The sequence below is a fragment of the Rousettus aegyptiacus genome, unplaced genomic scaffold (assembly GCF_014176215.1).
Source record: "Rousettus aegyptiacus isolate mRouAeg1 unplaced genomic scaffold, mRouAeg1.p scaffold_m13_p_11, whole genome shotgun sequence".
Lineage (NCBI taxonomy): Eukaryota > Metazoa > Chordata > Mammalia > Chiroptera > Pteropodidae > Rousettus > Rousettus aegyptiacus.
The window spans coordinates 60,546,711-60,560,647 of record NW_023416286.1 but is presented as its reverse complement, the minus strand read 5'-3'; the positions used below and the strand labels follow the sequence as shown (position 1 = coordinate 60,560,647).

General features: G+C 35.8%; 1 protein-coding gene across 1 annotated transcript in view; it reads right to left on the bottom strand.

Moving 5' to 3' along the window:
* ABCC4 (ATP binding cassette subfamily C member 4) overlaps nucleotides 1–13,937 on the bottom strand; it is a 220,836-nt gene that overhangs the window by 17,787 nt on the left and 189,112 nt on the right. Inside the window, exons 27-29 of the mRNA XM_016158617.2 lie at nucleotides 6,239–6,328; nucleotides 1,169–1,341; nucleotides 641–746 (exon numbers count right to left, since the gene is read on the bottom strand). Of these exons, the coding sequence (XP_016014103.1) occupies nucleotides 641–746; nucleotides 1,169–1,341; nucleotides 6,239–6,328 (369 nt within the window). The remainder of the gene's footprint in view (nucleotides 1–640; nucleotides 747–1,168; nucleotides 1,342–6,238; nucleotides 6,329–13,937) is intronic.

The following is a 13,937-nucleotide window of genomic DNA, read 5'->3' as shown; positions in this document are numbered from 1 at the left end:
AGGGGCTCTCCTAGCGATCCTAGGTCTGGAGCTGTGTCTAGGGAACAGTAGCTGCTTCCTAAAATTACCACTGCAGTGTTTCCTTTCACTCTTCCAGCCCTCCAATTCCTATGTAAAGAATTTCCTATATTAAATCTGTCTGTTGAAATACTTTGTTCTTCTGACTAGGCCCTTTCTTCTCATAGACTCCCCTCTGAAATACATCTTGTGAACATCCCAATAGCTGATAAATTCTACAGTCTTACCCAACAACCTCCTGGTAGTCTAAATGAAAGGCTACATTTTTGATTAAGAGAATCCAAAAATGCTAAAACCACTGTGACACAGTAAAAATGACTATGTTTTACTACTCTGTAATATGAAGCCATACCTTGCTTTGGAATATTTTTATGGTTGGCCATCTTAAAGAAAAATGAAAATTTAAATAAGATTTTTAGGATGAAAATATGAAATTATTGGATATATTATTAATAGCACATTCTGAATGTGTAATTAAGTATTTGACTTACTGTCAGGAATGAGAAGAAAAAGTAACAGAACATTAACTTATTACAGGTTTCTATCAAGCTTAATAGGAAAGGATAAAGTAAAAATTGAACATAAATGGAAACAATTGGAATTCTACAGGTGAGGGTCTTACCATAATCTTGTCACTATCGATAACGGTGTTCAACCTGTGTGCAATGGTGAGTACAGTGCACTGGGCAAATTTCTCCCGAATTTTCTTTTGTATTAACTCATCAGTTCTGGAATCGAAGAAGTTGAATTTAGTTGAGTAAAGAAACTTAAGACCTAAAAAGACCATATGATATTTTTAGAATGTTTTTAAAAATCAACACTTTATGTGTGGTCTTGTTCTTTAAAAGTGAAGTATAAAGTCTATTTAGAAATTTACTATTTTTCATAAAACAATGGAAGATACTCTTCCCTTCAAGTCGCTTGAAATTATGAGGAGTTGAATTTAGGAATCCAGCTCTCTGAGGCTAATAATATCATTAACACTGTATAACATAGTTTGGTTTCTTCCTGTTTGCCAGAATTAATGTTATCAAGAGATATCTTCGGGGCAAAGAGAGGACTTATAAAAACTTCCCAGCATCATTAAATGTTTCTCATTTTACCATATTTAAAATTCGGATTCCAGGTTACATGGCATTAAGCTCTGTACCTTGGATCCACATTTGCTGTCGCTTCATCAATTATCAATATCTGATTTTTCTTCAGAATAGCCCTGGCAAGGCACACCAGCTGTCTCTGTCCAACACTGAAGTTCGATCCAGATTCTGCTAATTCAGTATCCATTTTACCAGGAAGATCTTCGATGGCTTCTTTGAGTTGTACCTGTGGATGTACAAAGAAGAATTTTCCTAAATTCTTCTTAAAATGTTTCCTAGATTCTTCTTAAAGAAAGAAGTGTTTTCCTAAACAAACTACTACTGAAATAGACAAACTTCCCAGACATTAGAGCTTTGAAATTCTTGGGACTTCTGCATCTTGTGTGTATGGTCACACAACAGGGAGAGTTACTTACTTCCAGTTCACTGAGAAAGATGGTCAACTCGGGACAGAAACGTTCTGACTTAAGAACACAAACTTAATGGGAGTCAAGACTCTTCTGGGTTGCCACCAGTACACACAGTCTGTTCATGTTGTGCCAATTTCATCAGGACATACACAGTATGCTAAATAAAATTATTCTCAAGGTAAAACATAGAAAAAATGTAAATGTTCCTTTTTAATTTTCAGTTAAAAGTTAACTACAGGAATTTATAGAGACAAAAAACGGAACAGTGAAACCAGAGAGTTAACTGTAAATGGATACAGGGAACTATTGGGGTTATAGAAATGTTCTAAAACTGGACTGTTGTGATGGTTGTATAATTATAAATTTACCAAAACCACTCAATCACTTTTACAAGAGGGGGATTTTCTGGTTTGTAAATTTTACCCCAATAAAGTTGATGAAAAGAAATTGTCTCAGTATCCCCCTTTCTGGCACATGACGTCTACCAGGAACCCATTCCAAGGATTAGTTAAAATAGTCTCTCAAAAAATGAAGCTATTTCTCCCATTGTAGTCTAAACAGAAAGGTTAAAAGGATCTTTATGGAAAACAGTTTTCAAAAAATTATTGAAGGTAGTGGGGCTCTCTAATCTTAAAAGTACCTTGTGCTTTTGGAAGATTTTAAAGTTTAAAAAAATACAAACTGCACTTATATTAGTAAATTTGGAATTGATTTTGGTGATGATTCTTCCCCAAATTTAATCTCATATTGCTAGACCAGTCAAATGCATTTACCTCAATCTCATAAATGTTTTTCACTGTATGAAAACTCATGGAAAACAGGGTATAATATAACATCTTATTTCCCTCAGACTATGGTGATAGATGTTTATATTCATCTTGCTTCAAAAAGTTGTAATTGTAGGTTTTTAAAAAACCTTAATTACCAAAGATAATCTGAAACTATACAGGTACTTGGTAGAGCTCAGTTCAATTCATATTTGTTTTTGAGAAATTTTATAGAGTGGGAAACAAACTTAGGCTATACTTGAGAGTTAAAGAAGAAAAAAAAATATGTTTCAAATTTAGAGATTAACAGATTGATGAGTGATAGCCAATAGGCAGCAACACTGAATTACAATGCCAAATGATAAAACACCAAGGGTAAGCGGGCAACGTCTTCATGGTATCCTAAATGTTGAGGAACTTCTATGAATGTGATCTTGAGTTGTGTTCATGATGGAAGTCCGATATCAACAAATGGAAATTCTGAGTTAGGATCAAATATGGTTTTGGTATTTACCTTTAGCATGAAAGGTATACAAAATCTAAAGTATCAGATTTGAATTGTGGTGAAAGTCCTTGTGGTGAAAATTCTGAAACAGAAGATGTTAACTTAGTCAAACCTCCTCCATTGCAAGGAAGAGGACCTACTAAGTATTCTTTTTTATGACATGCAATCATAGATCTACACCCTAGGTGATGGGACTGGTCAAAAGGATGACAGTGACAAAGGCTTTCTCAGCTTTTCCTGCTGAGCTGACTTTGGTAACATCTGTGTATGGCAAACTGGTCTTTCCTAAGATTGATACCCAGCTTTGAAGGAATAATCTTACACTTGCCCGACTCAGATATGGTTTCTGAATGGTTTTTGACCCTCATTCAGATTGTCTATATCTGCCTGATGAACAGTAAGGGTTGTGAGATGAAGAACAATGAACATGTATTCCAGAAGACACTGTTTTCTGAGGCTGTCTTCATTTATGAGTCAGGGATGGTCATGAGAATGATGGGAATATGAAGACCCTCTGCAGGGTTATCATACACTCATGTTAAGTATCGGAACTAAGAGAAGGAGAACCAAGGCAGTATAACACAGTAACTAGGAATTACAACTGGAGAATTTGAAAACATTAGATAACAGTGTAATATTACTAGTAAATGTCTTGAATGAGAAACTGTATTATGCAAGAGAATGTCCTTATTACTATAAGGTATATATTTACACAGATAAGAGTGAATTACAACTTCTGATAAAAATTTCTGTAACTTACTTTCAAATGGTTTAGCAAAATACAGATTGTAGAGGAGAAGAAGGAAACATGGCAAAATATTAACAACTAGTGAATCTAGTTGAAGGACATATGTGTGTTCATCAGACTATTCCTTTGACTTTCCTGTGATCTAAAATTTTTTAAATAAAAAATTAGGGCCTTGAAGCCAAATGGCCTGGGCATGGGTCCCAGCTGGCTCTGCCAATTGGGCAAGCTCCTGAACTTTCTCTACCTTAGCTTCTTAACCTCTAAATAAGACTATAATATTATAATAATAAAGCTGTCTACCTCCTAATATTGTTGGGGTATGAGTCAGTATGTGTAGAGTTTACACCAGTACTTGATAGAAAGCAAGAGATCAATAGATATTGCCTATTATTAATAATGCTATCAGCTAACCTCTCTCCATGTTCGACTGCATTTTTCTTCTTGGCATTTATCAGTACTGAGACTATATGCATATAGATAAAATAGTATTGCATCTGTAGACCTTTTACTGATAAACTGCTTAATGTTTAGCATTTACTTATGTTATATTTATAGCGCTACCATTGCTTCTTAGGCTCCTCAAATCAGCACTAACTTCTAGTGAGCTTTCTCTAGTTTACAGCTGGCTCTTTTTCAGTACATATATGAAAAATTTATTTTCGGCATATTTCAAAAGATAACCAACATGAGATGAGCAACATCCACAGAACTATCTCCCTTCTGAATGTCCATTTCTGCTAAGGAGGCAGAACTAAGAGGAGTTTTTGAAAAAGTATCTTTTCCTTTGATTTGAACTCCATAAAAGGAAAAATGCAGTGCCCTCTTATTGACTCTTAAACCAACCCTACGAGTTTGGATTTCCATTGCCATTTTGGGTTTTTAGTCTATCTATAATTTGACTTCTTTGCTTTCTATGTTTTTTAATGAAAGATGTGGTAAATTTTCTAAAAATTAGGATACCAATCTTTCACTGAAAAAAACAAAAGTCACAAAGAAATAATTCCTAGAAAAATACAATGATGGGATGATTTCTTACTCTCGAAGGTATTGCTTTGCTTTCCAGAAGCAATACATGAAAACTGACTTTACTTTGTGAAATAAATTCATAGTTATTTGTATTCACAGAAAGTTCCAAATGTAGTTTCAACAAAGGCAGATCTTAGTATTATCTACTACTTTCACAATCTCATCATTTTTAGAATTCTGAGAGGCTACTAAATTTTATTTTAATTTTTGCTCCTACAGATGAAATAAGTTACAGCCAAATTCGAAGGATTTGTCTCTCAATTAACATTTTTCCACTGTCCATGCAACTGTGCGTTTCTAGAGTAATTTTACTATCTGAGAATCTAAGAAGAGAGATCTCAAGCTCTGAAACAAATAGAAAAATAATTTACGAGTAATTCTTGTTTTTTTAAGGTGTGCCACAATTTCACCACTAAATGTGCCCTGAGCGCAGGAGCAGTGGATCATCCTCCTTTTCTTTATATTTGATGGTTAACTATTCTCCCCACCGCCACTCCTCTAGAAATTCACTGCAGGACTCACCAACTTAAATGGAATTAGAGGTCCATTGCTTTTCAAGTAGGAGAAAGTGAAGTAGTCGGCCTGAGTTAGGAAAATAAAATCCCTAGTTGCTGGAAAGCAGGGTGGGTGTGTGAAGTCTCAGTGCTGACATGCCTTCAGAAACCAGAATTACTGGCAGGAAATTGTCGGGCCTCCAAATCTGCTTGCTCACTGTCAAAGCTCATCTATAAATTAAAGATTTCAGAGCTATCCCTGGAAGGGTGACAGGAAAGGACAAATGCAGATTCAAAACAACAACAACGTGAGCAACTGACGACTGAGGTTTGTGAGTTTTTTTTTTTTTTTTTTTAAGAAATGAGCCATGCTTTTCTGAAATGAAGAGAATGTTAGTAAACATTCAGTACCTGTTTATTAATTGCTTACTTTTTAAAAGCAAAAGATTGAACTAGGTCCTATGAAGGGTGAGAAGTCTGTCTATATAGTTTAGAAGTCTAGATAGGGTTTCTACCATCCAGTAGATTAATCAATTTGCAAAACTAGGGCAAATACATAAAATAATTAGTATTAAAACATACGGATCAACAGGATGTAAACAGTCAAAATCTTTTTCATGCAAGGGAAATTCAAAGAAGTAGTCCAAAAGGGTACACTAAGTAGATAATAGGAAATACTCTAGAAATGAATGTATTGATATAAAAATGAAGCAAAAGCTCCAGAGTTCTGCATTCACTCTGCAACAGTAAAACATGTTTGCCAATAAATGATTATTATTACATTCTAACTGTATAATTTACCTTTATAAACACTCTTATAAACCTTCAAAGTATTATATTAGTATGACCTCATTTATCTTTCAGTTAATAATGAAAAAACATTATTTTCTCCACTTAGTAGATGTTCCCTAAGACCAGAGGAGTAAAACGAATATTATAGTGTAATTAATTAGCTACTAGGTCACTAGTAGAATTTAAACCCATAATTATAACTTCAAGTTTAGTGCTCCACTAAGGACAAGTAAGATAATGTATATAGTTGCTTTGGGTTCTAGGAAAAAAAGTTAAAATGAAAACATGAGGAACCAAAGTTCCTCCTTAATTACCTGCAATGCAATAAACGTATATACATGTATGCTAATGCCAACAGGTTAATTACATTTTATAAATTACCTCTTTTAAGGCATTCCACAGTTCCTCATCCGTATGCTCATTAAAAGGATCCAGATTTTTCCTCATTGTTCCAGTGAATAAAACAGGTTCCTAAATACCCCAAAATAGTGAATGTTATTACTGTAGCCTCTTTTCATTCCAGTGCTTTCAGAACAGAATTAAAATTCAAAAACACCAAAATTCACTATAATCATGAGTTATAAGGTTGCAAATGCTTGTTTACAAAACAACCTCTCCATTAATTTTTCATTGTAGAGTGCAGTCCAAAATATCTTCTAGACCACTGAACATTAAAAAAAGGAATCTGTTGAAGTGTGTCTTCTTAAGAAGAAACTGAAGAAGAAAAAGTTTTGATTTTTAAAAATGCCTTCTTGGTAGTGATATCTGCTTAAACAGAAAAAAATGAAGATATAATTATTTAAGGAAGTTTATATCAATAGAGTTATATAAATGTGTGATATTGGAAAAATACCAAAACCATGATTAGTTGAAATTTGTACCTCAAAGCAATATTGTTAAGTATTTTCACATTTGTGCTAAAGAATAAACTAGGATATTTTCTCCACTGGTAAAACATTTTTCCGGGATTGAGAGAATCTTCATGTGTTCGAATGGGACAATCTTTTTGTCCAAAAATAATGTATAATGGGGCCCGTGGCACCTCTATTCATGAAGAGAACCCCTCTGATTTGTATTAGCTAATCCCCATATTATCTTGTCTGTGCATCGGGATTATATGACTCACAGAACCTCATTATTAACTGCAAGGGCTGGATAACCTGAAACCCATTGTGATGTGCATCGTAATAAAATTATTTTCATTTTAATAGATCTTCCTAGTCATCTGCTTTGGGAGGAGCTACAATTAACTTACTCTTGAAATATATGCCTCCTGTTGGGTTTCAAGAGAGATTCCTGTACCTAAGCTTAAGTAGGCCATTTAAGTTTTCTTCTGGAAGGTTCTACAGACTCAGGCCACAAGAATAGGGACAGCAGAAAAGAGTCCAATTGGCTACTTTGAATAAAGGTGATAGAGGAGTTTTGACTTTTCCACCAAGGCTGGACTAAAGAGAATCACCAGCCTCACATCTCGCCTGGCCTTAAAGCTGGACTGATGTTCGTTTCTCAAAAGCCTGAGAAGGAAGATTAAGAAGGCAGACTTTTCTCTTCTCTAGCCATGAAGAAAAATGACACTTGGAGAGCCCCCTATACTTTCCCTGTTGTCTCAGTTTTAAGACTGCTGAGGGCAAAATGGATGCAGATAATAGATGGTGTGCCAGCAAAAAATATGTACCTAAGCACAATCTTAAATTAAAGAGATATTGAAAAGGTCACTTTATTTGCACAAGGTTGATTAAGTGGTTAATATGACCCAGAAGTGCTGAAAATCACTGGTCACATGATGTTTCAAAACTATTATTGAATTGAATTGTAAAATCCCGAGACCCAAATTTAAGGTCTCCCTGAAATCTACTGGATTTAGAATCAAAAACTAACCCATCAAACAATAGTAAGAATTCCTTGTCAGGGGGAAAACCATCACTGTGCTTCAGATTTAAACAAAACAAAACAAACAAACAAACTCTCTTACTCTATTATTATCAACTCTAAGATTCTACTAACCTATGCGATTTCTCTTCCTTTCGTCGTTTCCATGAGGTTTACGGAAACATGGTCAAGCGAGGAAAGGCTGGTACCCATAATTTCCTCACCCTTCTGACTTTCCTCCCACTTTCCCCCAAGGCTCTGAACTATGGGCGGTATTATACTCTGTAGCCTAAACTGAGTGACTCTTTGAGGATTGGTGTTTGAGGAGATAAAAGGGCTGAAAGAGGACCGGTTAAATCAGCTTGGAGCCCACTGGGAGATGTGACAGATGGTCTCTTTACTTATATTAAAGACAGGACCATTTCTTTGCCCATCTCGGCTTTTACGACCTGAACATCCCTTTCTTCGAATTTCTCTCACAGAGCAAATTTGCATTCAGTAAGAGGTCTAGAGTTTGTTAAAGTACCAGGTTTTCAAAGTGCACTCTGGAGAGACATTACCTAAGCTAACTACAAAAAAAAAAAAAAAAAAACTTTGTTTTTAAAAGAAGACTGTCCTTCCTTAAGTGATGACAGGGCTTATTGTACTAACACATTTGATTGGGAATGGTGGTTTTGTGGGTTCAAGAGAACAGGCACAGGGACACCCATTTACAGTTCAATCACCTCTTTCATAATCAGAGCCTCTCTGCTGCCACTTCCCCTCACCTTCCTCTCTTTAGGAAACTCCTTGAAGAGAATGAATCTCTCCCAAAACTGGAAACTTTGCAGAAAGAGGAGTCAGCTGACTCTGAGCCCCTGACCAATGCCAGGAGCTACTTTATGCTGAGCTTAAAACAGAGACCTCAGATACTCTGCAGGCCTCAAGGAAGCTCTAATTCTCACCAAGTCAATGCTGACTTCCATAAAAAGAAAAAAAATTAAGTTTAAGCATTTTCCATTACATAGAGGTCCCCACTAAAATCTATACTGTCAATCTAAAAGGATATATTAAGCAATTACATTTTTATTTAGCAGTATGAGATGGAGGAAAATAGTTTGGTAAGTAAGAATATTTTTCTCTGTTAAAACACGCCAAATATATATTTCAAAGTGAGTAAAATTTCAATCAAAGCTTGCTGAATGAAATGAATGATTTATGAGAACATTAACCAACTGAAGCTATGTTATTGTTTAAAACCAGCAGGCAATTTGTTAACAATGTCTGTTTAATATGCCCCTGTGTTTTATGCACGGTGTTCATTTTGGTTTCTACTCATTCTACTTTCATCCACTTGCCAAAGAAACTATTACTTTATCTTCAAAAGGTAATGAAAGTGCACATAGTAGACACATACTATAAGAGCAGATAGGGGTCAAATTAATTATCATTTCTGAAAGAAATTATTATTTAAAGTATCCACCTCCGAACAATGGAGTTAATAAACTAAAAGTATAAATACGTGTTGTAAAAATGTTTGCAGTGTAGATATTTATGGTAGGGCCCATAATCTTCATGTAGATACACACTAAATTTATTAGCCTAAGTACTACATTTTTGTCTGAAAGTACACAATTAAACCTCATTTAATAAGAGTTAGCTGGCATGGTACAGTTAGGAAAACAAAGCTCTTGTTCAATGTAATATTTTAAATGGAGCATTAGTATAAAACCTGCTTTTCATCATGGTTCAAAGTGTACACTTTTTAAAATCTTTTGTGCCACATTCAGTAGTAATTTTTTCCTTTGTTACTAACGTAACCAAGTTCATATTAGGCGTGTGACCCAAAAATGGCCACTCTGAATCAAAGCATTTAGTGTAGTAAATTGATAATCCCTCAACACAACTGCAAGACTGAAAACTACAGTCTTACTAGACCTTTTGTGTCGACTACTAGAAAACAAGCCTCTCATTATCCTAAAAAGAAATCCTACCCACTAACCTTCAGATACTTAAAACGACCCGGGACCAAGACAAAAACTGTACAAGTGGTTACAAACTAGGCAGATAAAGCACAACATTTTACTTTACCCTAATCATTTCAGTCTCAAAGCAGGAAACTGCCCTCTGTTAAAATATTTCTTAATAGCTGCTACCTCTGTTTCTTTAGGTCCTCAGAGCTACATTTTCATTTCTATTCTAAGGACCTTTATGAAGGGCAGTTCATCTCCCTGTTTCAAGAATGATGGAATCACCTGAAGTTGCTTGAAATCTTGGTTTCTTTCTTTCTTTTTTTTTTTTTTTTTAATCCTGTAGCCTCTGAATGAACCGATCATCATCCATATTCGAAAGAAAAGAACATTGTTCACCAACAAAGGAAAAAGAATTTAAGTCGTGTAAAGTCCTCTTTCGATACAAAAAGGTCAGGAGCTCCGGGGAGCAGTTCCAGGGGCCTTAATGAAGACTTCAGTGTTGGAAACAAAGGCCCGACTACATTAGGCTGGAATCCAGTTGTATTTCTTTACGAGTAACAGCATACCCACCTCTTCTCTCTTTGAGTTTTGTTCTCAAGAAGAAAATAAGGGAAAAGAAAACCAGGTAATAAAGAAGAAGTTTTAAAGAGACAGCTCCGGTTAACCTTTTTGAACCCGCTGAAGACAACTAAGGGAAAGGAAATACCAAAAGAGCAGAGTGGGCTGTTTAAGAAATACCTAGCTTTTGCTTTGATTTTAAAACTCTCTTAAATAAATAATAATAAAAAAACTTGTTTAATCATATAAAGATGATAGCTCTTGATCTGTGTCAACCCTTGGGGTAAAATCATAAATACTGCATTTCCATGGAATCCCTCTTCAAGTGAAAACATTTTCTTTGTGCCAATAGGATAGGGGCTCTAGATGTAGAGAAGCCTTCCAAAGAAATTTTGAAATCCGTTTTTCCAGATCCTTTCAGATAAGCAAGCTATTCCCTTGAATATAATCTCACCTTGGTGTTCTGTTTGGGAAATACACTTCACTATTTTGGGTTGTGAGTACATAGGACGCATACGTTTCAGCTACCCATTTTAAAAAATGCGAAGTGCCTTTATTATTATTATTATTATTATTATTTGCTTATTCCTGAAATTCTGAACACAAAATGAGGTATACATTTTAAGAAAACAGTATTTGTTTTTGAAAGTTCCCTCTAGGACTGGCCCTACTGTGTATGTCATCATTCCCTTGCCTCTTGTCCTATGCAGGTCTTTGGAACTATCACATCTCCCCAGATCTGACCTGCGCATGGTAGGTCAAGAGTGACAGGGATGAGCCTGTAAGAGAGAACACCACTTAGCTCACTGCTGCACTTGGCATCACAGCAAGCAGGGAGCCAGGGAAGATGATGCAGGTCTTCCTCACCAAATCCGGGAACTCAAGGAAACAGTCCTAGGATCCCTCTTTGCAGAGTCTGCTCTAAACTTCTTAGTGTCCTTGAATCAGAGTGCTGAAACACAAGCAACACTGCTTCTATTTTGGAGGAAGTGAGATCTAAATTTTCTGCAGTATAGACAAGAAACCAAGTAACCAGGCCAACAGAATTTCTCTACCTCTACAGCCAATGAGACATTGCAAAAAGAAAGGGGTCTTAGCTCTGGAAAGGTAACATTTTGAGTATCTTCTCCTGAAACGTACTAGCCCATGACACAAAAGTGAACCCATTTCTAAATTGATTCTTCTTTTAATGCTGAGTGTGACTTGAGTTTTTAGGCAAAAGTAACAAACAATTTAGTTTTTCAAAACCACCTAACTGTCCAAATGAAAAACATAGTACCAGAAGGAATATCTTTAACTTTGTTCTATGTTCATTTTTGTTACAGTTTTGGGAAATTCTTTTTGAATAGGGTAATAAAAAAAAAATGGGTAAAATATCTGATAACATCATTCAGCTCAACAAACACATATATATGTATATATATGCATATGTGTGTAAATATGTGTGTGTGTGTGTGTGTGTGTGTGTGTGTGTGTGTACTGAGAGAGAGAGAGAGAGAGAGTGAGTTTATATGTCAGACAGTCTTGAGTTCTGATTGCTTATTAGCTGTTTGACTCAGGGTACGTAATTAATCTCCCAAGCCTCGGTTTCCTTACTGGAAAGTGGGGCTAAACTTGCAGGACTGCTGTGAGAATATGGAACATAAATGAAGCTCCTGGTGAGGTGCTACCGTGCACCTGGAGCCCAGCCAAACAGGGACAGTGAGAGGCAGTGTTTTTCAAACTGCAGATATAACCAATAGATCATGAAATCAATTTTGTGCCTTATGATCATCATTTTGTCTTTTATATGAACTACAATAGAATGGATATAATAGAAAATAGAGTACAGAGTACAGAGTAATATTGCTCTGCAAAATTTTTTTCTTTATGTGGGTATGCACGTACCAAATGGTACAAAGTTCTACTGCGGAGCACAGTCAACAGCCCTAGCAGAGTGGTTAGCTAGCTGCTCAGGCTGTGGAGCTGGGAATCTCCCTAAAAGAAATTTGAATCCTGGCTCTGCCACTTAGTAAATAGGTTCAGCTCACTCTGCCTGTTTTTAACTCTATCTGATAAAGAAAGAAAGAAGCTAAATAAAAAGTGTTAAGGATTCCACAAATGTTAGGAATTATTATTAATACTCGTGTAATTTCTCAGGGCCTGAAATAACCACTAGGGCAATGGAAATGAGAGACACAGCCTGTCCTCAGAGACAGGTAGAAAATAGCTGGGGATATGGGGAGGGCTGAGAAAAAATGTCAGGGGTCTTCATGGGTGGGGCACAGCTCAGTAGTCAGGAAAGAACCCTGATGGGAGGGGACCAGAAAACAAAAGAAAAAAACAAGTGGTATTCTCTCCTGTTGTTCCTTGTGAGACAAACAGTGGGTAATTTCGGTTACACTCACGTTCTTCCTTAGAACTCCTCTGGTGCTCGTTTTCTTATTTTTTTGCTTCACTCTTTAAATTTATATAAGCAATTTGGTTTATGTTATAAGTAATCAATGTAAAGAAAACCACCAAGGACCACAAAAACATAACATAAGTAGAAGTTAAAGAGCTAAGTCCTTCCAGAATGTTACTATTTTTACTTAAGTAGCAATAATACCAGAAAGGCCAATAATACCAGTGTCCCAATCCTTAATAATCACAGTTACTGTTTACGAGCATTCCTGAGAATCAGGCATGTGGCCACAAACACTTTCTCACCCACTGAAATCTTCACAACAAATCTGCGAGGCAGTAATTACTAGACCTGGTTTAAGGAGAAGGAAACAGAAGCTTAGAGGCTGAGTGACTCCTTCAAGGTCACACACTCAGATGAGGCAGAGCCAGATCATGCTGACACTCAGCTTGCACTCTTAAAGATTCTACTCCTGGCAGCCTCCTGAATGATTTCTGGGACCCTTTAGACATTGCACGATCTCTCCTTTTTCTTTAATCAACAAACATTGTGCTTTGGAGACAAAGGTATAAAAAGTAAAAAAAAAAATAAAATAAAGGTTCTGTGTTTACAATGATTGGTGATCATTATCTACATGGATACAAAGCTCAGCACTGTTTTGTAAGCACGCTCTCTGGAGTCTGTATATAGAGCATGCTCAACGCTAGGGTGGAAACTGATGGAACAGAACCAAAACCTGGTGATGTCAAGGTATATTTAGGCTTTGCTCAGATGTGCTTCCAAACATTACTGGCAGAGCCAAGAATCATCTAATGTTATTTCTTTATTTATACAGTCTTTTATGTACACAAGCATACAACCATTTCTTATTAAGAAGCATTAAAAGTAACACAGAACATGTTACTAGATCCTTTCATCCAAGGATACGAAAGTACTTCACAGATACCCATTATTTCTGCTAAGTAAATCTCTTTGGCCCATTTCAGAGATGGGTACAACCAAAATAGAAAACTTGGGAATTTAATCTCATATTTTATACTGTATTCACTAAGTCGTGAATCTAATAACCAGAGGGAATTTTTTAAAGCAATGATTGTACATGGTGAAAATATCCTTCTTTTTTTTTTTCTGAAAGGGATATCTTTAGAACAATGTTTTTTTTTTTGTTTTTTGTTTTGTTTTTTGTTTTTTTTTTTTTAATTCTGGTAAAATACACATACAATTTAATACCTTAACCACTTTTAAGTGTACAGTTCAGAGGGATTAAATACATTCGACATTGTTGTACGGCCATCACCATCATCCAGTCACAGAGCTC